At 39.5% G+C, this 23,723-nt stretch overlaps 1 protein-coding gene across 1 annotated transcript in view; it reads left to right on the top strand.

Annotated features, from left to right (window-relative positions):
- The first annotated feature begins 9,044 nt into the window (after window positions 1-9,044).
- The window catches only part of GRB14 (growth factor receptor bound protein 14), a 69,753-nt gene continuing 55,074 nt past the window's right edge, over window positions 9,045-23,723 (top strand). Inside the window, exons 1-2 of the mRNA XM_054209196.1 lie at window positions 9,045-9,187; window positions 10,863-10,995. Of these exons, the coding sequence (XP_054065171.1) occupies window positions 9,045-9,187; window positions 10,863-10,995 (276 nt within the window). The remainder of the gene's footprint in view (window positions 9,188-10,862; window positions 10,996-23,723) is intronic.

Below are 23,723 nucleotides of genomic sequence, written 5' to 3'. Positions count from 1 at the left end.
CCCTTCCAACTCTAACAGTTCTATGAAATGCACTTCTCTTCAATGTATGCCCAATAGATTTTAGTGATGTAATTATTTCTAATTTGTTGTGTAGCTATATATTTTTAGAGCCTGCCGTGTAAGAGTATTTTTTAAAATGAGAGGTAATGAGGTTATAATACCACTATAGCCTTTGGACTAACACCAATATACGAAACAGTACAAGAAAATAATCGAATATATGCCTTGAGCTACACGATGACTGCACAAACAGACTTCACAGCAAATTAGATTTCCTTGACTAGTGTTGTGGTTACAGTAATATAATTCATGTTTCATAACTCTGAAGAAATAATGAAGACATTGTAACCAGAAATGTGTCAATTTGAATAAATTTATTATGAGTTGCTTTGGTTCTAAAAGCTCCCAATATGTTATAATAGAAGCCTACGTTCTTGCTTGAGAGCCAGCCAAACTATCTGTAGAAAATGGAATGGGTTTTTAACGTCTTAACAAATCACAATGGCAGATTTTCCCTTCAAATAAACAAAAGGAGAAATGTTCTGAAGGGACTGTGCTAATAAAAGAGATTGGAACATACCTTTCTCTTAAAGCCACTTTGAAAGTAGAATGTTTGGAAGCCTCAAATTTGGATGGTAGCCTCATACACCCCACAGAAACTCAAAACATGAAGACAGTATGTCCATTTTTGCCTGAATCCAAGTTGCAATGAAGTAAAATGTAGCCCACGTGACAATTAACTCTCTTCACCCATTGCTGAACTGCAATTACATTTGGACTGAATGCTATATTCAACGGGCTGCCTCTACCTACCATGCTAAGTAACATCGACTAAAACCACACAGGCTGGCGTAACATAAATTGGAATTTAGTTAAGGCACCATCTAACACTTGCATGAAGTACAATGTATTGATTAAGAAGTTTCATGTATCACCTTCAGCAACACCTTCTGGCTTCAGGCGGATTTCTTGATTCTCATTCTGATTTCAAGCTTGGTATCAGTTCTGAGGCCATGGCTTGACAACATGCTAAAATGGGCTTCAGGCCTCAAAGAGCTGCCACAGGAAGGAGAATCCCCAAACTCCCTCTGTTAGTTCAGGTTTGTTAAGAGACTTTCAATGGGTTGAATTTTTACCAGTAGGCTTTTTGCCAGATCAGATGTTGTCTGTCCTCCCACAGCCTCCATAAAGTCAACACAGAAACATAAAGCTGCTACTGATTCTTTACCATGTGCTGTGGCTAATTTGACAGAAATGTGACCATGTGTTCATTCCTTCTGTGGAATGGGGATGTCATCTTGAGCGATCCAGTAGCACACAAATCCAGTCATGAGAAAAAATACCAACTTTTGTGTCTTTTGTGGATTTATAAAAGCCTGGACTTCAGGAAAAAGGAACATATTAGTCCAGCAGTTCTTGGATGACAGGATAAAAGCTCAAGTGAGTCAGAAATCTGAAAACTGCATTGCTATTGTTTTATAGTAACAAAGTTCAAAGAATGTAAAAAACCCCCCAAACATGTATTGCTTTCTCATAGTTGAATTCTCAGACAAGTACAATGGATTGAGATAAATTTATGGAACTGACGGAGAACACCGAAGGTTGAATTTAAAAGGGCTGAGTGGCTATAACAATTTTCCTAATTTTAGATGCGATCTCAGTTTGTACTCCTGCTTCCCAAATGCTTCTGATACATCAGATGTTAAAAGTCTTTGAAGTCAGGTGCAAATTATTTATGAACTTGTTCAGTAGCCAGCATTTTTTCACATTTCCCCTCTCACCCCAAGGGAAGATTTTGTAAGACTTTTTGACTTTTAAGTAGAATTTACAAAGCCACCGTGTGTAACACAATTGTCTGGAAATATCTTGGATGTTATTATTCATGTATTGTGTAATGTCTCCTTCGTAAACACACAAAAGTGAACTAGAAGATTGCTTACGTTGGACGTTATGAAATGGTTCTATTTGTCATGATAAAATTAGGACTATTAGAAAAAAATCACTTTCTAAATGAAGTAGAATAGCTACTGAACAACTCCAGAGCACAGCTTCAGTAACATGAAATCAAAGGAAAACGTACTTTTTTCTCCAGCTCAAAGGAAAATCACCTTTTGGTCCAGATTTAAAGCTGACTTATTGTCAGGAGTACTGAAGTATTAATACATTTTACCTTTTTATTTTTAGAAACAAGAAACCTTCATTATAGTTACAAAGAAGGACGGCCTGATTGTCAGAGTACTAATTTTGGACTCAGAGTTTGCATTCCTTACTCAGCCACAAATTCCATTAGATCTTGAGAAAATCACTTAGCAAATTAATTGCATTGTCTAATTTTCAACAGCTAACTGAGGCGCTTAAATCAGAAGACAGTTCTCCCTAGGTTTCCTATGTAGTCAGAAGAAACAAAAAGTTATTCGGGGATGGCTGTCAGCACTAAAACCCCTACGTGTTTTTTAGTTGACCTCTGCAGTCTTCTGTTTCTCTCCATGGAAGTTCTATGCCTCTATGTCAAATGGCCAAACTAAGTTGGTATAGTGTCTAAAGTCAGGTACTCTGGATACCCACTTAGGGTTAATTTTAAAACATGTTCAGGCATATAAAGATGCAAACATTTACTCATCCGTATGAAGGGAATAAGTACATTAAAATGTTAGGTGCACTGATGTTGTGATAATTAAGTTCATAATAAGTGCTGATATTGTCATTGTTAGATAGGCTTTCTGAATTACAGACATTTGCATTAATAACCTTTTAATATAATAACTTCCAAGTAGTCAGCACAATGCTTTTAAAACATGAACGGTAGGTTGTTTTTTCAAAGGTTTATTGAATAACTCATTCCCTGAATATAGTTTTCTTGGAAAAACTCTTGAGACAGAGCAAATGCACCTTCTCTGTGTAAACCCTGTGGAATTAATTAATTCTAAAGAGTCCTAAATGTCCTACCAGGTGATGTATTAAAATGGTGGCAGACACGTTACCATACAGTGCCACTACCATTGGAATTCCAGCTGCCCAGATAAGCATTTGTTTACTTTCTGTCATTTGGGATGAACATAATGACTCCATCATTAAGGTTCAGCAGAGCTTTCCATTTCAGAGCCCATTTTAAAGGCATCCTAAATTGCACATGCACAGGTAGATTGATTTGGAAATTGCTTTGCTCAATCAGGGCTGGTGCAAATTTGGGGGTGCAAATCTGGACTAAGTTACTCCAGTGATTTTGGAAGAGAAAAATTCCTCCTCCCCTCACATGTATGTAGATATACATAGAATCACATTTTAAATTTCTTACTATACCCAGAATTAGAGAAAAATCTCCTCAGATCTAATGAAAGCTTCCAAAATCCAGTTTCACAATGCAGCATTTCTGAAGTTACTAGACTAATTTTGTTTCCTAGAGTCATGGATAGTCTGTTGTGAGCTGCATGTTACAGAAGCAGAAAAGAAACAATATAAGTAAAATTGAGGCACCTAAATACAAGTGTCTGGTGCCATATTTAACGTCTAAGGACATCTGAAACATCCACACTAGGCTGTCACATGTGACATAGGATGAACAAGAAACCCATGCCTATGCCTTCTTAGGGCATGGTAGAACAGATATCTAAATTCGCATTTGATCCCTGCATTTAGGCAAACAAACCTCTATACATCATTTTTTCAAAATACAGAATTAATTTCATCTTTAATTTTCAAATATCAGCCTTGTACTCTGATAAAAGAAGTGGAATGCTGCCTGCCTTGAGTCTGAGCAGGCACGTTGTTTCTTTTTGTCCAGAATAACTCCACATCTCCCTTCCTCTTTGCATATGTCTGGAGACTCTTACCGTGCTTTGTCTGGTACTCTTGCTTCAGCGTCCTTGGCAGCAGCTCAGAAATGGCTGAGACTTACGAGTGGTGTGGCTGTTTGTGAAAAGTCATTTTAGCTTTACATTTCTTGTTGTTTGGTTTTTGGGTTTGGTATTTTTTTTTTTAATGCTTGTATTTTATTTCGTACTCTACAAAATGACTACTGCTAAAGGATTTTGAATCTGATTTCCCAGCAACTCACGTTACGGAAACTGAACTGGATAAACACAAGGAGTACCAGATAGCATAGTCACCTGCACCCTGCCTTCCATAATAATTACATATTTGTGTGCAGTATTCTGAAGGTATGTAAGGTCAGAAATTGTGTGCTTTGTGTAAGGTGGAGTTCCAGAAAAAGGGCTGCAAAAATTATCAGCAGTACTCTGCTGTTGTGAAATGACTCCTGTTTAATTTATCTAAATATTTTCTCACTTATGTGATGTTTAAAGTTGTCCACTCTTCACAGTAGTTATTATTATAAAGCATTAATTATCACAAATATTTACAAGGGATTAATAAGAATAGAGAAATGTATTAAAAGAAAAATGTTTCTTCCATTACAATACTGTCATTACAAATGTTTGGCACTGCTAAATCAGTTCCCTGAGACTCGTCAATTCACTTCCACAAATAACTGCAGCAGTATATTATACGGTTCATTCATCCGTAACTACCAGAAGATTACATCTAGTCCAGCAGATTTAGACCCATTAGATGAAGACCTAGCCACTGTAATCCATACATATGTAACATTCACCCTGGACTATTGCAGTTCTCTCTGGGAAGAAACTTTATGCCTTGTAGAAGTTCAAGGTTGGCCAGTGCGGATCACACCACCTAATGCAGAGTTTATTATAGACACTGCTGAATGATTGATTTCATGCAGCTTTAGTGCGAGGGTGCAGAAGCCAGTATGTCACACTGCCTGACCTGCATCTCACAAGCCCTACAAGCCACCCAGTCAACCCTATGCTGAACCTAATTATTTGTTTTTAGCTACAACGACCTTTCAGAAATCACAAGCTCTTGATTTGGTTTGTTTGATTTGAAGGATATCTTTCTTAGCCTCAAAACCCTGCACAGAATTTAATTCTGTTCTTGTGCTACAGTTCAAGCCAAAATTCCAGCAGGGGGATGTTCTCGGCTGAGGACAAAGCTGTCACAGGGAATCACAGAACTTACTATTGAAATAGCAAACACTGTTGTCAAAGCTAGCAATAAAATCCATCCGTGTACTCAAGTTTCTTACAAAATACTAAAGTATTCATGCTTTTCAATGGGTAAAAAATCCCAAACCCAAACCAAACAACAACAGAAAACACACTGCAAATCTGCTTCTTGATAGTAGGTGGAGAAAAGGAGAATTAAGTCGGGGGAAACACCAGAGTATTACCATCCTGTGGTTTGTGTAAGTGCGTACAGAGGGAATTTCAGATTAGGTTGAAAAGCAGCTTCTGGAAATGACTGGGACCGGCACTACTGATTTAATCCCTTGGAACCTTTTCTTTACCTACAATAAAAGATATCCATTTTAACAGTAATTCTAAACTTAACATTCAATGCGACCTGTAACAATAGGCAAGACTTCTCACAAAACATTCAACCACGGCTAATTTTCAGAGTTATGCACTACTGCCAAGAAGTCAGCTAGTGATATCTCTACTTGTGTTCATCAGATAAATCTGGCTCTCATGAAGTACTGCCCAAACAGATGGGCCAGTTTTCAAAGTTAGAAATGGGCTTTTGAAATGCTCAAGAAGCAGCAAGGATGCACAGCTAGTTGTATCAGGACCATAACATGTGTTCAACGTAGTCTAAGTACGTTGAGATATTAGACATACGTCTAATACGCATAAATTACAAATTCAGGCTTTATCTTGGGCCATGCTTTTTTTTTACTGGACAAATTATTTTTTTCTTTTTCCTTAAGGTGATCCTCTGTATCATTACATTTGATGCAATTTATTTTGGGGTGCTTGTAGAGCAAACATTGTATTGGGAGACAAGACTTATGCCTGGTTATAGCCTTGCACTGGAAAAACCAGCTACTTCTATGGCTTCAATCTAGTACTTCAGTAGAGATAATTCTTTTCTCTGCTACTGCGGCTATGACAGAAGACGGTGTAAAGGTATGATACTAGTTCTCTTAGTGTAACCATATTTAAGAAATTACAGTGAATCTTTTTGTGGTGAAGCCATTATACATATAAAACTGCATTGAAAATATCTTGATAAAAGCAAGGAGGGATATGTGGAAGGGTGAAATAAAAATATGCAACAAAAACATTCTACAGTTTCCAGAGATAATCACAGATAGTTTGAAGTTTTTAAACCTTCACTTTGTCAGTAATAACTGTGAAAGTTTACTCCAATTAAAGGCATAATTTTGTCATACTAATCAAGTGCCATGATTCTAAATAGCACACAGGCTTTTGAGAACTCGAGAGGTTGATTTTCTGGAAGTGGGGTGCATACTGAATAGCTTGAATCCATTGGGGTTTTTCTCAATATATATTTTTAATTTTACTTGATAAACACCTGGACCTGATTAGAGCTAACAAAGATTAAATTAAAAGAGAAAACAAAACTACTGAGTTAAGGATTGAAGAATGCCCAGAAATTTAGTTTTAGAGAAATCTAAGTCGTAGAACAAGGACCGCTATGCTGCAGAAGCACAGCAAGTATTAAAAAAAAAAAAAAAAAAAAAAAGACTAGGCAGCTTAGGTGTATTTATGATAAAAAGGAAGCCGAGTCACACAGCTCAACAAACATTTTGGTGTCAGGATTTAGCAGAAATCCACTAGCAGAAATCTGCTAGTCTTTTATTATCCACGCTATTAATTGTCCAGAGATTACTGGCTTTGTACTTGTTCAAAGAAAGAGTTAAAAAAGGTTACACACTTGAACAGAGTCTAAGTAAAATGTTCTCAGATATCTTTAGCCAATCAGGGAATCTTTTTTATCCTTACAGTTGTTTGCAAGGAGTGACAGTAAGTCAGAGAAACTTTATTTTTGCATTCTCACCTATGCAACGTTTCCAATGCTACACTGGAACAATCACGTAGGTCCTTCTGTGTCTCAGTTTTCCAACGGCTGTATTTTTCTCTTACAATACTATTTCCATAGAAAGCACTGAAAGCAGCAAACATCAGGACAGACTACAAGAAGCAGAAAATACTCTTTTTAAGTCAATTTGTTTCTTAAATTACTACGTTCAAGTGAAATAGCATTAAATTTTTTGTTGATCTTTCCTAATTGTGGCATTTTTGCTGTCATGACTCATTAGAATCCTAGCAAAGTTATTTTGAAACACACAAGTATTTAATTTATTTGCTAATATTCCTTTTAATTGTATTTTTTATTTGCCTGCCATTTTAAAACAATTACATGACTAATCCAAAGACACAAAAACATACCATGTACATCAGGTTGCAGCTATGTAAGAAGTTGCACAGACTGGGTGAAATGTCAAAATGTATTTTTTTTTCATAGATGAACTTTTTAAATGATTATTAATATCAGCATACAGGTGCCACTTGAAGGTTTTTATCTCTTCCCGACATCCCTCCTCCTCCTCCCAGTCTTCTACCTAGAGCACCTACACCAGTTGTCCTTCCTTCCATTTTTTTGAAGACAGTGAGATTTAACATCCCACAATTATGACAGTGAATCAATTATGCAAAAAACAGTGGTCTGGTCTGTGCAATTGTGTAAAAAGATAGCTGTTCGCAACCAACGAGCAAATCCAGAATTATCTGACACTGTAAAATTCCAAATGTTTGCCAGTCTCTGTATATATGAATTGTTAATCAACTCGGACTTGCACTTCTGCTGTCAGCATAATAGAGAATGAGCTGTTCAGAGGACAAGGAATCCTTCGTATCCTTGAAAATAAACACGCTGCAAAATCATCTGTGACTCAGCCAAAACGAAAACTGTGAGTTTTGCTTCTATGTCAGAAAAAAAATCTTTCTCTAGAATTGAAATTTTGGCTTGTGTGTGATGATTTCTTCGGTGGCTTCAGTAAAAACAGCTAAGCACTTATGTCCCTAAACATTCTCTATTTTCACAAGTCTGACATCCCAGTTACTGCCCCTGAGCATGCCAGGTACAGACAGAAGGTTTCTACATACAGCTGTGTTTACCAGGGGCTGGGCTTTAATTATTTGACTTTCTATCATCAAATTGACTGACTCACACGATTTTACCCACTCTGCTTGGTGCCATGAAACTGTTCTTCATACGGCAAGGTGGTCATTTTTATTTTGCAATAGGTAAGGTAAGGTTCCAAGGCTGGTAAGGACAGCCATGGAATTTCCACATAGGATTTTGGGTACATAAAGCAGGGCAGGAGCCAGCTTCCTCGGCAGCACTGGCTGCTGTGGAGGAGCTGGAGGCACAAGGAAAAACCTTCCCACTTTCTGCACTGGGATGACCTTGTGGCCCAAGGCAAGTCCCAGGCCCAGCTGGGAGCTCGGCCCAAAGGTAACGGGCCTGTCTCCCGGCCTCGTTCATTCCTCATTTCTCCAAGGCACAACCATGAATTCCCGACCTCACAGCCGGGATGGGGCTGCTTAGTTAATGATTTCTCGGGCGCCGAGACAAGTGCCAGGCCCCTACAGCGGTGCGCGCCTGGGGCACGTTGCGCACCGCTGCCCGAGGGTCCGGCCCTGCCCGCGGGATGAGGCTCCCGGCCGGGCCCGCGTTTCCTCTCCGCCCAGGCGAAGGGTCCCCTCGGCGGGGCGGACACTCGCCGCCTCTTGAGGAGACAACCGGCAGCGATCCCTCCCCTCAGCCGCCCCGAACCCCCCGGGCAGGCCCAACCCGACGCCCCGGCTCACACCGCGGCCTGGTGGGCCGCGCACCTGCCGGCGCCCGCCCTGCCCTGCCGCCAGGGAGCGGGGCGCAGCCGGGAGGGCACGGCTCAGCCCCCGCCCGCCCCGCGCTGCCTCCCCGTCGCAGCGCGGAGCCGGCGGCCGCCCGCCCGCCCCCGCCGCCGCCCGCGCACGTGTGCCGGGGAAGGCGCTCGGTGCCGCTCGCCGCCCGGGCGGCGCTTCCACCCCCCACCCCCCTCCCCGCCGCCTCCCCCCCTCCTCCGCAGCGGGAGCGGAGAGCAGCCTCCGCCCGACGCGCCCGGCAGCGCCGGGGCCGCTCGCCGACGTGCCTCCCGGGCCAGGACGTCGCCGCCGCCGATGGCCGCCCCGCTGGCCGGTGTGCCGCGCGGCGCAGGGCGGGCGGCGGAGCCCGCGGGCGGCAACCCCCGCGGCGCGGCAGGCTCCCCCCGTCCGCCTCCCCGGCCCCCCGGGGGGGACCCGCCGCCCTCGCCCCCCGACAGGTAAGGCCGGAGCCCGGGCGGGCGCCGCCGGCCCTGCCCGCTCCCTCGAGGGCCCGCCCGCTGCCGTCTAGGGGCGGGCAGGCGTCCTGCGGGCGGGAGCGGGGGCCCGGCGGGGCCTGAGGGCGCGGGGGTCCCGCGGCTTGGCAGCGGCGGTTTGGGGAGGGGGCGAAGCGGCAGGAGTGGGGGGCGGCCTGGCCCGGGACCGGCCCGCTCCTCCCTGGAACTCAAAAGTTGTTTCCCGGCCCTGCAGACACTTCCCTGCGGTGCGGATGAGTCTCCCCCCGCGCCGCCTCTTTGGTTTCTTTTTTTTTTTTTTTTTTTTTTTTTTAGTGGTTTCCCATTTTGAGGTGGAAAGAGGCGATCCTGCCTCGTCAAACGGAACCCACTTTCTCGTTGCAGTGTCTTTTTTATACCATTCGTCAGCTAAACTGCTTCTCCGCTAGCGATGCCGCTGTAATTGCTGTCAGTGATGTGCACCCTGTATTTGTTACCTCTCGGGTTGCTCTTGTAGGCATTGGCCTCTATTCTTAGTAGAGGAAACTGTGAGCTAGGTTTTCTGTGAAGCGTCTGATTAATTTTGGTAGACTGAAGTTTAGAAAAATCTTAAAATACCGCATACAGGATTTTTCACTCCTTCTTAACACTAAATATCACTTTAAATGAATGTTCGGTGAGGATTTTGAGAATGTAAAGCATCTTCATTCTGCATCATTACCTTACTATGATGGTTTTCCCCACTCTGTACCAATTAGTGCGTGAGATCTGGAATGATAATAATGAAGGTGATAAAGTTAAATATTAAGCTTGGGGCAATCGACTCACACACACAGAAAAAGCCTATTATATGTTGGCAGACTCAAATACTTGGGGTGCTTTGGGTACGGCTCTCCAAATGAGATCAAGTAGACAAAGTGCTGTTCAATATTTTACGTGAGAAAACCATGCACTGTAATGTACACAGCAGTCTATAAACAGCCACATTATTAATGTGATACTTTAAACCAGTGCAAAACTGAGCTCTTCAGCAAATACAGCGGTGATTATCTTCACTACTCTTGCAAATGCTGCTTGGTGATGTTTGCGGCACAGTCAGATTTAAGTAGCCAGAAACTACCGAGATTTCTATTTTATGATGGAGCTATGGAGATTCAAATACAAAAGTAATTGAAAATAGAAATGAGTTTATTCCTTTCCATTATTTTGTCTTGTCTGTCACTTTGACTCCTGATTGTAGGGAAAAAAGTTTCCATTTGTTTAAAATACAATTGTGATGTACTCGGGAAGCGTTACTGAGAAGTTACATGCATCCACTGTTGTAATATGTGTACACAGGGAACGGCATGAACACGGGGACAACAAAATATTTACTGATGTCCTTAGGAGCCAATATAAATATATCTGTGCTCTTACTCTGCAAAGACTTACACATATTCAAACAACTTTATATTCAGAGCTGAATACTTGGATCGCTTCCAAGTAGTGTTAAGCACTGTATGTTAATGCATTCAGCCTACTGATTAAAGAAAATAACTGCACTAAAAAGCTAATTGCTGCAACCAGCAAGTGTCGTGGTGAGTATTAGTGCTTTAGTATTTCATGCATTGTGGTTGGATATTGCAATTTTAACAGCAGTTGTTACAATTACCGCTTGATATTATGTATTCTGTTGAAACAGGAGAAAAAAGAAAGATGACAATATTTTGGAGATCCCATCAATTCCAAATCCTTTTCCCGAGCTGTGTTGCTCTCCGTTTGCATCAGTTTTGTCAGCCAGTCTGTTGCCCAAGGCAACTTCAAGGAAAAAGCAGGTAAGATTTATAAATTATTATTTGACGAATTCTAAATTGGTTTCATGAAAGCTTGAAGAAAAGCCCAGTTACCTATTAAGTTATTTTTCTAATAAAGGTGTTCCATATTTCTGTAATTTGGTGAAATTTTCTCAGTAGGTCATTGATGGCTGTGGAAAATGAGGTTTCGAAATCTGTGGCTTAAGATGTGACTGTTCTTTCACAGAGTCTACGTGTGACTGTGCAAATTTTTCGGTTAGAACAGAACCAGGGGCAAGCAGGCAGTACTTTATGTCCTTAAATGAGAAGTTAATTTCTGTCTTCCCTTCCTTCCCACCTCCAATTACTGATATCAATGCTATAGCATGGAAGGTTTTAATAGTCACAGAGCAGCTTCTTTCGTCTGAAGGTCTAATTTTGATAGGATAATTGAATAAAACCAAAATTGATGGGGAGGGAGCAAATGCTGTGTACATGGCTATATTTTTTTATGCATGTTTGTTTATCTGTGTGTGCCTGACGTTACTATATTTCCATAAATACCTTATAACTGTAGGTCAAGGGAAGTTGTGAGTGGGCAGACAGACCTGGCAGTGCTGTGTCTTAGTACTGTTCACATGCAGTGTATTTGTTACCCTGAGCAGACGTACAGGTTAAAGAGGAAGAGTTTCCAGTTAATGGAGATTACTGGTGTTGAAGATCTATTTTTCACTCTTTGAAAGCTTACCTGTTTCATTTCTCTTTTCTTTTCTTGAGACTGGAAAGAGTTCTGATGAGGAACACCTGTGGGATTAAGGGTACTACCTCCTTCACATTCTCTTTTCTAGTCGTCTGTGAGATCCCTGTCTTAATAGTTTTAGGGGTGATATTGGGGGTGTAAGAACTTACACTGCTGCTGCTTATTTAGTTTTTAGATTTGCATTGAGAAATTGTCTGGAAGTTGAAGTTTCTTGTAGTTACATTAACTTTTCTGAAGCTGACCAGCCATGACGGTTTCTGTGCACCTGCCAGAGAACTTTACCTAGCGAAGTCTTGGCCGGCACCTTAAGGAGGAACCTTCTCCCCTCTTCTCCAGTGAAAAACACATATGTTTCTGGGAAGCTGCACTGATTCTATCTTGCCATATTTTGCATGTTCTCTAAAAATAGCTATCGTGTCTTTCTGGACTACTTTTATTGCTTTTAGTTCTTTCCTGCAGCAGCAATACTAACCTGAAGCATTTCTGGTCAGTGTGTATCTAAACATTGCCAATGCAGTGGGATAAAATGGTGCTAGTTTGGTGCTTGGGCAGGGTGGAAGCGTTGACTGTCTCTGCAGAGGCAGGAAAAACACTGAATCGGTAACCTTATCTTTCCAACATAAGGACTAGAAGTCGTATTTAAAAAAATTAGTTTGAATTACTCATGTTGCTGGCTTAAATTGCACTCGTTGTGGTAATCTTTGTGCTTGGAACTGGAAAGTAGATTTCCCAAGCATGATTTAACACACAAAGGTCAACTATCTGCTTTTGTGGCCTGTCATGTTTAAAATTACTGACTGGCTTGATCTGTTAAGCCAGCTAAGTATTAGCTGTAGTCTCTCAGAAGCTGAAGTTCATAGCTTCACTGATTTCACTTGCGTTTCTTCATGTCACTTCTTGTCATACCTTTTGTGACCATTTCCGCTCACAGCCCTTCTGTTTCTCCTGGTTTTCCATTAAGAACGCAGTGCTTGCTTTGGTAAAAGCAGGATCAAGAACAACTAGTTTGCTGACAGAAATGAGCTAAACTAATAATAGTATCGATGGAGGGCTTGATCCATTTTCCAGTTACCAGAAAAACTGAGAGGATTCTTCCTATTATTTTCTGGGGGCCTTTTAACAAGACCATGGTTTCTGTCAAAAAGCCTTTCACCTAGGCATCTGTTTGTGGCACTGTAGGAGAAATGGTACTGGGCTAAGCAGACCTTTTGTCAGACTCAGCACGACCTGTTCTTATGTTCTTCATCTGAAGTTATTAAAGGTTAAGGCCAAACCGCAACTGTTGAGTTAAACTTTTATCTTTGAAATTCAGGTTGAAGTCTTCTAATATGTTTATAAAATTACTTAGATTTAAAAAGGAGAAAGGAAACGCTAAGCAGGTGTGCAAAGAAAAGTGAACTGGCTGACTTTGACTTCCCACAGTTGGCTGTGGAGGCTGTGCTTGGAAATGTCATATTCCCAAGTGTGTTCTTGTTTTGCCAACTTTGTAACAGCTCTGTCTGCAAATACCTAATCCATATACAAAGATTTCATTGAATATAGCCCCTGAGGTCATGCATATTACTGTTACAGTTTGATAGTTTCCTAACTCTTCAGAGAAACCAGCTACACTTGAGCGCTTTCTTTTTTTTTTTACAGTGCTGACAGCTGCCAGAATTTTTTCTGTTGGCTCTGTGATGATCTACATGTTTTCAATGATTCTTCTTTTAGCTTGCTTTCTTTCTCATTTAGTTTCTTTTTCTGCAGTGTTTTTAATTTCAGGCATAATAAAGAAAAATTACAGAGTGAATTTCTACTTATGTCTAGCAGGTAACTATTATCAAAATAGGTGTTTCTAAAAGAAAAAAAAAAAGTTCTGCCTTTTCTGACTTGTTGTTCTCTCCAGAAAAGAATTTCTTCTTCCAGGGAAACAATAAGTTGTCACAAATATCTGCTTTCTTATTCATAGCACCTGTGACATCTAAAATCTTTCCTCTTCTGAATAGATTATTAACATTATTTTAAATTCTTGGTTTTTTAAGCTGAAGTACTTGCTGTCTTCTGATGATCTTTTATCATAAGTCTCTCAAAACGTTGAACATTCCGCTTGAACAGTATGTCTGTTCGTGGGGTTGACTCACTGGAAACAAGTTTTTAAAGGCGAATTAGTAAAAGCCACGTAAGCAGAATAGTGGGTAGCCTCTGTGCTTGGGAACTAGAACATCTGTGTGTCCGAACATTATTCGGTCTGCCTCGTCAACACAGTTACCCATCTCCTTTCCCCCCTGCAGTTTGGAGAGTTTTTGTGTTATATCCTCAGAGGCTCATAATCCTGACACGTTAACGGTAATTAGAAAAAACTTTCTTTAAAAGGCAGCCTTGACTATTTTTTTCTCTTCTCATTTAAAAAATGAGTGACGAAGGAATGACGGGGATCAAAATAGGGAGTAAAAATGTAGAGTCAGTATAATGACAAATTTTATTATCCTAGAGGGAGGACTGGGATCTGGGAGAATGGAAAGAATGGGTCTCCATTGAGCTGCTGAGAACATGCAGACTTGTGCCTCAGATGACCTGTTCTCAGTGGAGCATTTCATGGTGGTGACCCCGTGGAGCTGTTACGGTATCACACCCATGTTTGAGAAGGTGGAACTTTGAGATGTATCCCAAGTGGGAGTGGGGTTATGTATTTAACATCTTCATCCTCAAGAGAATAACACGGAGGTGAAATCAAGAACTGAACATATGGATGGCAAGACCACTTTGTGGATTGCGTAATCCATTCTGAAAGAAATCATCAAGTTTGGTATCCTTGGAAGAAATGTAGGAGGGGGTAGGGTGCTTTTGGCATGAATAACGTTATGTTTATATATGTTCAAATAAACTGAATTTTATGCTTCATGGTTGAAGACTTCTGTCTGAAAGGACCAAAACCCTCAGCTTTTCCTTCATGTGCAACACAGCACAGCCAACTAGGTGCATCGTGGGAAATGTTGCATTCCTCTGAGGAATTGATCATTTTCTGTTATTAGGTGAAGTATGTGAACTCGTCTGGAAAATCTAATTGTGTTTCAGAGTCTGTATTCTCTAAGAAGTGACAAGGAACTGAAAATATAAAACACTTTGTACTTTTGTCTCTAATTATGATCAAAATGGGTATTAGTAGGGAAAACTGTAAACTGTAAGAAAAAATGTTCTGGTTTTTAGTATACTTTTGATTTTTCTCTGGACAAATGAACTAAAAAGAGGTTACTATAGTTTTATGAAAGTTTAGTTTTTAAGTCTTTCTGACTTAACTGGAATCATTTGCACTGGAGTGACAGTTCTTGCCCTGCTCAAGGGTAAGCCAAAAAGTGTTTCATCACAAAAGTAGTTCAAGGTAATTAGTGCCTTGTTTCTTTAAATTAAATTAGAAGTGCAAAAATAAAACTCAAGAAAATCTCAAGGTGAAGAACACTCAAATCTTTGGAATTTTATCTTGCATCTTTTGTCTTTCTGTATGTTACTAAACAAGTAGATATTTTTATCATTTAGAATCCAAATGTACTCCCACAATGTTCTTTCCAGGAAATCAATTGTATAGAGAGACCTCAAAACCTCAAATACACATTTGATTGTAGTGGAACGTCGCTTCTCTTTTTTGCATTAACAAAGATTTTTATGTAAAGCTCTTTGGCAGAGGAGAACTGAGAGGAACTTTATGACAAAGAGCAGATATTTCTTTAAATGTGTGCTAGTCCAAGTTTATGAATAATATTGAGCATTGGCTGTTGTAATTTGAGTACAATTTATTTTTTTTACAGCTATAGTTCAGGGTCTTCTAGTGTACCCGCTTGAAGCCTCATTCTTCAAAATTTTGCATATAATTCTATTAGGAGACATAAATGGCTAAATATCTGATACTTTTGGTGACAGGATTTTTAGCAGAAATACCTGTTTTCTCTTGACTTTTAAACAATGCAAAAATGCAAGGATTTTTTTATTGAAATGTAATAATTCATGAATTTCCAAGCAACGTCCAAGGGTTGAGATATCTTTTCCAACCAAAAGATGCTTTCATTAAATTTACTCTTTAATTCCAGCCTGTCTGTTTTTTGCCTCATTTCTTTCCAGGTTGGAGAGCATTGCACATACCCGCCTTTATCAATTCTCAATCTTTTTTCCTGCCAGCTCCTAAACATATATCAGTCTTTCCCATGTCTTCGCCTTAAATACCACAAAAAAAAGACTCTTAGTTTGAAAGGCAGAAAAAACATCCTATACAGAACCAACCTAAAGAGCTCAAGGTTTATTCTTGAGTCTCTGATAAAAGACTTGATTCAGTTGGTCTCCTTTTTGTGGTGTCTCATCTACTGGTCTTCTGCTCCAGCTTCCCTGCTCAGTTTTTCATTTGAATGGCTGTACCCTCCCACCGAGGAAAGATTTATTGCTATTACATTAGATTAAAATTATTTAGAGCCCTATTAAAACTTGCATGCGTGTACCTTTGTGCTTTGACCAGTCGCCTTAACACAGTGTCAGAAAGTCACAGGTCTATATAGGTAAAAATCAGGAGGCAGAGTTGGACAATTTCTCATTTTAGCGATAAGGAATATCACCTGGTTTATACTGAAGTGGCCTAGCACAAGCCGACTGGTATACCAGTCTGGGCAAACTTCAGAATAATCACCTGTTTGTGTCTTTTCTTTTTCTTTTTGTATTTTATCTTCTTTACGTTGGTTCATTCATTAGTGTGTTTTTCCTATAGTGAAGAGAAATCACTTTCTGTCAGGCTTCACATCAACTCTCAATGTTGTTACAAATTAACCTTGTACTTTGTTACTGTCCCAAAACAACCCAAGCAGAGACTCTAAACATTCTAACTCCACAGAAATAGCGTGTCTTTTTTTTTTTTTTTTTCTTCCTTTCTAATGAGCAAGAAAACAAGGTCACTCTAACTTTTCTGGTTACTAAGATATTACCCCAGCAAGCTCGTTGCTTAATTCACATCAGGCAAATGTTAGGCTTAAATTTTTACTATTTGTAGCTATATAAAATATTAAAAAATCATCAGTACTGTCAAAGATTCTGGTAGACATTTTGCCAATGTTTGTCAAATTGGAATGATTTTAATCGTCCTTTTGATTTTGATTGCTTTGGGCGTCATCAGTCTGGAAGGCAAAACTGAAGTTTCTTATCTTTTCTGTTAGGACTATTTTCTTAGTAAGATAAACTGCCTCTTCTGTGCCATTTAGGAAGTTACGTTTGGAACAAGAAACCTGTGGTACGTTGCAGTAGATCTGCTTCTTTGTGTAGAAAACCTTCTCTGTAAATTTGTAAACCTTGGTTATCCTAAAAGTGATTCTTTAATATTAATCTGTTGAATTCTGAGTTGGCTACTTGGTATTTTGGTCCCGTGGCATCTCTCTAGTACTACATAATATGAGGTGGCCAGAGTGGACAATGATAAAAACGGTCTCAATTTATTTGAATATATGAGAAGCTTGACACTTAAAGCCAGCTGAACCTGCAGGGAACTTCTCTGGTGTTGCTGAGTCACTTTTGATAACTCAGTTTTATTGAGTTTGGCTTTAAAAGATTAAACTCTGATGAATGGAGCTTGAATCCTTACAATTTTCAGAAGGGAATGAGATGTGATAGATACTAACTTCTTATTCATAATTGTTCCCAGAGATAGGTGCCTTTGTGTGGGGTTAGACTGGAGAACTGAGAAGTTTAGGTCATTTTGTAGCAGCTCCATACCTGCCATAGACAGATCCATGATTAAATAAATATTTTATTGACAGATCTTTTTCCAGGTGGCTTCTCATTGGTAGCATTGTCAGTAAGTGATACGTGGGGGATGCAAGACATCAGTATTGTAACAACAGAACACTATTGACATCTTCCCTTTACAGATGACTGTCTGAACTGTCTTGTGATCAAAACAGATAATATTCCCATCTGACTTCCAGGGACACACAATGTAGGTTAATCAGAATAGTGTTTAGTAACATAATTTGTATCATTTATTCTGGATTAACTTTATGATTCGTATTGAAGAAATTATGTGGATTGCTGTTTAAAGGCATTATTAAACTAGAAGACCTGTTTCTTCTTTTTTCCTGTTACTTTTTGAAGCAGTGTACTCATATTGGGAGCTTTTTCTATTCCTGAAGACTGCTTTACCATCTTAAAATGATAAAATGACAGTGTTTTTAAGCATGTACATTTAGAATTAAAGTTCATGTCTGCATGTGTGAGAGCTCCGTAAATCATCTTCCTTTTCTGTTGCCACAGCAGTTTTCATTTTCAACCAAATAAAAATGAGACCGAACCTTATGTATTTTTGTGTATCTTCTGTTTTTTCTCTATTTCTTTTTCTTCAACTTTCTTTTCCGGTCTTACAAAACCACTGTGGTCCTGTTCTGATCTACTTTTGTCATCTCATTGACCAGTATCGTAAAGACTGGTATTGTAAAGACCAGTATTGTTTCATGTTCTGCTATTTTTATAACATAAAAAATTTAATAGTTGCATAGTATTGAATGAGATGAGAGTAGGCAATGATGAATAGCTGAAATGCGATGGGTTTGGTAAAGCTGGCAACTTAGATGCTTCACATTGAAGAAATGTAGAATAGTCTCAAATATTTGTGGTTAATAAAAGAATTTTCTATTCATTATACATTTGTATCTTTTTGTAAGTTATGTACCATAGATAGCTGAGGACTTATTTGTTCTATCACATGATAATTTCAAAACTACTAATACAGTATTGCTTCCCCCCACCCCCAGTTTTTGCTTCATGATCTTTTTAACTCTTTGCAGTGCTAATCTTTATGTCATGCCAATGTATTTAAGAGATCTAGCTAGAATTGTAATGGAAATTGGACCAATGGGACTATTGGGATAGAAGAAGGTCTCCTCATTTTTTAAGTTGCCTCCTTACATCTCTTCCATGCTTTACTTGCCTTTGCTTTCAGGACTGTTTCCCTTGTATAAGAAAAAGTATAGAAACTGACACTAAACCTGGGGTTTCTCACCCTTCTCACCACCCTTTTTCATACGGTATAGTAGCAGACAGCTGATATCCGTGTCTTGACATCTGCAGACTACTTAGATGGGTATCTTTAGGGTAAGAGTACTCTTCTGTTTGGTACTTGTATAGCAGGAACCACGATAGCCAGGCAGTGGAAGGGCATCAAAATCCTGTTACTGGCAATTGATGTTGATCTTGTGTGTGTGGGTACAAAGGCAAGAACCAATGCAGCTTTCAGTTGGGGATTTTAGAGCTCAGAGATTCCAGATTTTCCTAGCAGCTGATTTTTTCTGTTAACAAGATGGGATATATCTCTAGTCAGTGGTGAAATCCTGCAATGATAAGTGTGAGATGACAGTTGACCACTGGCCATATTCTCCTTGTTTGTCTTCAACATGTTTAAAGCTGTTACTTATGAGGAAATTCACGCCTTTGTGACTGCCTTTAATTTGGGAAAGAATAATAGAATCATAGAACTGCCTAGGTTGGAAGGGACCTTTCAGATCACCTAGTCCAACCATCAACCTAACTCTGACAAAAACCATCACTAATCTAAACCATATCTCTAAGCACTGTGCCTACCCATCTTTTAAACACCTCCAGGGATGGTGACTCAACCACTTCCCTGGGCAGCCTGTTCCAATGCTTAATAAACTTTTCAGTGTAAAAATTTTTCCTAATATCCAGTCTAAACCTCCCTGGTGCAACTTGAGGCCGTTTCCTCTTGTCCTATCGCCTGTTACTTGGGAGAAGAGACCGACCCCCACCGCACTACAATCTCCTTTCAGGTGCATGTAGAGAGCGATAAGGTCTCCCCTCAGCCTCCTTTTCTTCAGGCTAAACAATCCCAGTTCCATCAGCCGCTCCTCATAAGATTTATTCTCCAGACCCCTCACCAGCTTCGTTGCCCTTCTCTGGACCCACTCCAGCAAGAAGATAAAAGGAAACCTTAAAGACAGAGTACTTAAGTGTGTCTCTCATGTTAGATGGGAGTCACCTCAAGTGGAAAGATTAAAAAAAATGCTAATCAGGCCAAAGAAAATTTTTCAAGAAGGGCGGTTGTGGGAGGAGGAATTAAGAGGGAGAAGAAATTAGACCTCTTTGCTCTAGTAACAGTGTGAACTTTCTTTTCTCCTGTTTCAGTCACAGAACATTCATTTGCAGCTAATCAGCTCATATTTTAGCCCAATAGTGTACATGATATTTAATACTTAAGTCTCAAGAGAGAAATGTATATCGGTTATCTTAGAGGTGTGCCTGTGCTTCTAATTAGGATACTGACGGGTTGTTCTTGCCTATTTCTGGTATGTATGCATATGCTGCATACCCGTATGTCTATCTGTTTGCTTCTTTAACTTGATATTATATCCACAGAAAAACAAGATACAAGAGATCGCCTTGTGATCAGAATTGGATTTTTCAATGAGTGCATTCTTCGGCTATAAATAGCCTCTTATATGAGTTATGTTATGATAACTCCTGTTACTGATTACATTAAGACCTGGAGTTTATGAACAGCTGCAAGCACTTGATAATGGCACAGAAATGGTATCAACTGCTGAGAAACAGGCTGAAAGTTTGCAAGAATTTCTCATAATCACTCAAACTTACTGCTATGTAGTGAGAGGGAGGCCCATGCAACATGGGGGTTTTCTTATAACTTAATTGACAGAACTTTGTTATCAGTGTACTTTTCAATCGGGCTTCAACCTATTGATTGTGAAACCAGGCAGCTGAAAAACATTGCAAGGAGCGTGTGTAACAAGGCTTGAAGATACCACAAGTTTGTGAGGAGAATTGACAAGGATGGAAAACTGCATTATGCTCTTTGATGCTGTGAAATTTAGAGCTGTGTTCAGCTTTTTGCCATTGTTCTTGCCATGTGAACCCTTCCATAATAATTTCAGGGGAAATGAACAATCTGGTAAAAGAATATTTTTTCCAGGAAGGTGTGATTTTCATTATTAGGCTTTTCTCTGACATCAGCCCCTCTCTGATTAGTATGTTGTAGCGTGAGAACACAGGAATAGTCTCTTCCATTTTGGTAAGCACACAGGATCTGCCTAGTTTCTGTCTAGTACAGTTAATTACTCATTAAGGTTAAAGGAAAAGTGTCCATATCCTGGTTTTCATACTTCAACTTAGTTCCAATACCTATAATTTTAACTGGTTGCACTTTATATTTGTATCTGATTGTGCTCATTAAGTTATATGTTAAAGTGATTTTTTCTGTGAAATTTTCTCAAAGTATGTGGTGTTTGTGTGTGTGTGTCTTATTCAGGAGCTGTCTAATTTAGCTTGTCCTGGAAAGCTGTTTTACTTCTGTGTAGTGTGTTAAGATTTGTGTTAGGATGTTAATTTTCTAGGTAAATATGAATTGCTCAGTTAGAATAGACCTGAGAGAGAGCAAGGTCATTTAGACTTCTCAAATAGGGAAAAAGAAGTGATTTACAGAGTTGAAGATTAAGGGTCCTGCTTGTGATGCTGAAGATGAAGGTTTAAATCCTTTCCTTAATTTGAAGTGATCTGGATAGCAAGTCATTGCTTTAAATTGAGCAAAGCTGGCTCTTCCTAGTGTTTTTGTAACAAATAATTCTGAACAAAAAGAGATGCTTCACAGCTAAAATTTTAATTGGTAGTATTCTGATAGGGTCTAGTTCATGATTAGTCACTTTTGTGATAGTAAGTTACTTTGAGTTTATTCAGGTAACTTCAGAACATCAAGCTTTCAAAGGAAGTTTGTGTGTTGTCTCCTCTGGGCAGCACTCAACAATGAGATCCATTTTTACCCAGGTGTCCACATAACTACTCATTAGTATGATCTTAAGATAATGTCCTTCTCATTCATGGAAATGAGGAGCAACCGTGCAAAGGAGATGCTGTGGGTTTTGGGGGTTTTTTCTTAACGTAAGATCAGAAGTGAGTTGAAAGGATTTTGGAAAAGGGTTCCTCTTAAGTTACTTCTTAGAAAGTTTTGTACGTTGTCCTTTGTACTTCTGCCCATGAGACAATGACCTTATTAAATAACATTGAAGATTAAGCATTAATACATTTTTGAAGTAAGTTCAGTATTCAGTAGGAGTTTTGTAACTTTGTTCTTTTTTAGCAGGCATTGGGCAAACAGATAGAAGACTCTTCGGTATGAAAAATAATGTCAGCCTTGTCACGTTCCTGTTAACACTTTGGCAGTATCTGGCAAAAGCTACATAAGGAATAGACTTTATGGAAAATTGGAATGTGTAACTGCTGTGTCACCCAAGCCATATAGAGGACATAAGATACTCTAAAGTAAGAGGACTTTTGAACAGATGAATGATGAACTCATCATGGTTGGGTGTTATTTTCCTTCTGGGATGGGGACTTTCCAAATCCCGAATGAGTTTATAAACCAGAAGCTCCTCAGCTTTTCAGGTCCAAAGGAGGGGCATTTGTAGGATAACTGCAAATAAGCAGTATTTAAGTTAGTGGAGAGGGATCCTTTATTGAGTAGATCTAGGCTGCTTCTACAGAGGTACTGGGGAGAAGTGATGAAAAAATACTCCCAATCTTTGTATTCGTGCCTTATACATTGGTACAAACCTTATATGAATCTCTTTTAATCTCTTCCTAAACTATTCCAGCAGCATTACAGTTTTGAAGTAGGGTTGTACTTACATAAGTACAAAAATAATGACCTGGGAAATTATTCCTATAGACTCCTCTAAGTAAGATTTAAGAGAATATATACTGTTGTGACAGAGATAAAACATGTTAGCGATGCAGTCCAAGCAGTCTCAATGTACAGTGAGGAAAATACATGGTTTGTGGAGCTCTGGTACTGGCTTGACTGACTGCTGTTGTTGGTTGATTTCTGTGTAACAGAAATACTAATGTGAGAAAGGCTTCTCTTTCTCAAATGAAACTAGCTCCTTCAGAAGACAAATGTACGAAACAGTAAAACTGAAGCCAGTGATTCATCCATGGCACTAAGAAGCTGCTTTAAGTGTCTTTGTCCACTCACTTTCTTCCTGCAACCTATGTTTCTCTTTGCTTTGATTCTATGGGTATTATTAAACACATTTTCCTATAGAAAATGTATACTTGATAACAAAGTGTTTTCTAATGCAACCAGCCTGTAATCTTGACAGTCAGAAAGTACAGTTGTTGAGAATTTTTATCCAAGAATCTTGTTTTAACTATGTTTATGGGTCAGTTTGACCCAGTTATATCATAGCTATAACCAGGGGGGAGAAGGAAGCTGACACATAGTAATTCAAGGATAACATTAAAAAGAAGGAGTTCAGAGTGCATGTGGTACGTGTTTCTTAGCCAGCAAAAGGACAGGCATCCGCTGAGAACTATGAAGTGACATATATGGAGACAGCTTTTCAGTGCAGGGTTTGGGATCTAGGGTTATCTTGCTTTGCACTTAAACTGCTCTGACATGGTGAGTTATTCGTAAATGCCTGGCTCATCCATGGAAAGGCTAGAAGATATGAATTGTGCTGCATTAGTCTCTTAAAATAGAAGCATTTAATAGGTGGATAATTATATGAAGAGGCAGTAGAAGAGAGATCATGATGGCTGAAACTTCATTGTTAAATTCCTTAGTATGTCATAATATGTATGTTGCCATACAAGTAATATAGTCTGTTTTGGTGTGACTGTTTCTGCATAGGAATCTATCAACCCTCTAAGAGGCTCTACTGTATGTTCTGTTTGAGGAATAAGACCTTGTTACGTTTCCTTGTATAAGCGACTATAGGAGCAGAAAGACAACAACTCAATGAATCACTTTGAAACCTTTCTTTTGTGAGGCAGTTTTAAAGAAAATAGTTATTTGCCAAATGTATGCAAATATACCTATGCAAAAAATACCCTGTATGTGTTTCCACAGTCATGCTGATGGTATTAACTGACTCTTCTTCTAGTAAAGAGACGACGTGACCGTATGTGCCAAACAGACAGGGGCACTCTGTCAAGGAAGTGCAGATAGTACCACAAATAACTTACCTGACTTTATGTTGGTCTT

Source organism: Rissa tridactyla, chromosome 7 (genome assembly GCF_028500815.1).
Source record: "Rissa tridactyla isolate bRisTri1 chromosome 7, bRisTri1.patW.cur.20221130, whole genome shotgun sequence".
Taxonomy (NCBI): Eukaryota; Metazoa; Chordata; class Aves; order Charadriiformes; family Laridae; genus Rissa; species Rissa tridactyla.
The sequence above is the reverse complement of the archived record's forward strand: the minus strand, read 5'-3'. Positions and strand labels throughout refer to the sequence as shown.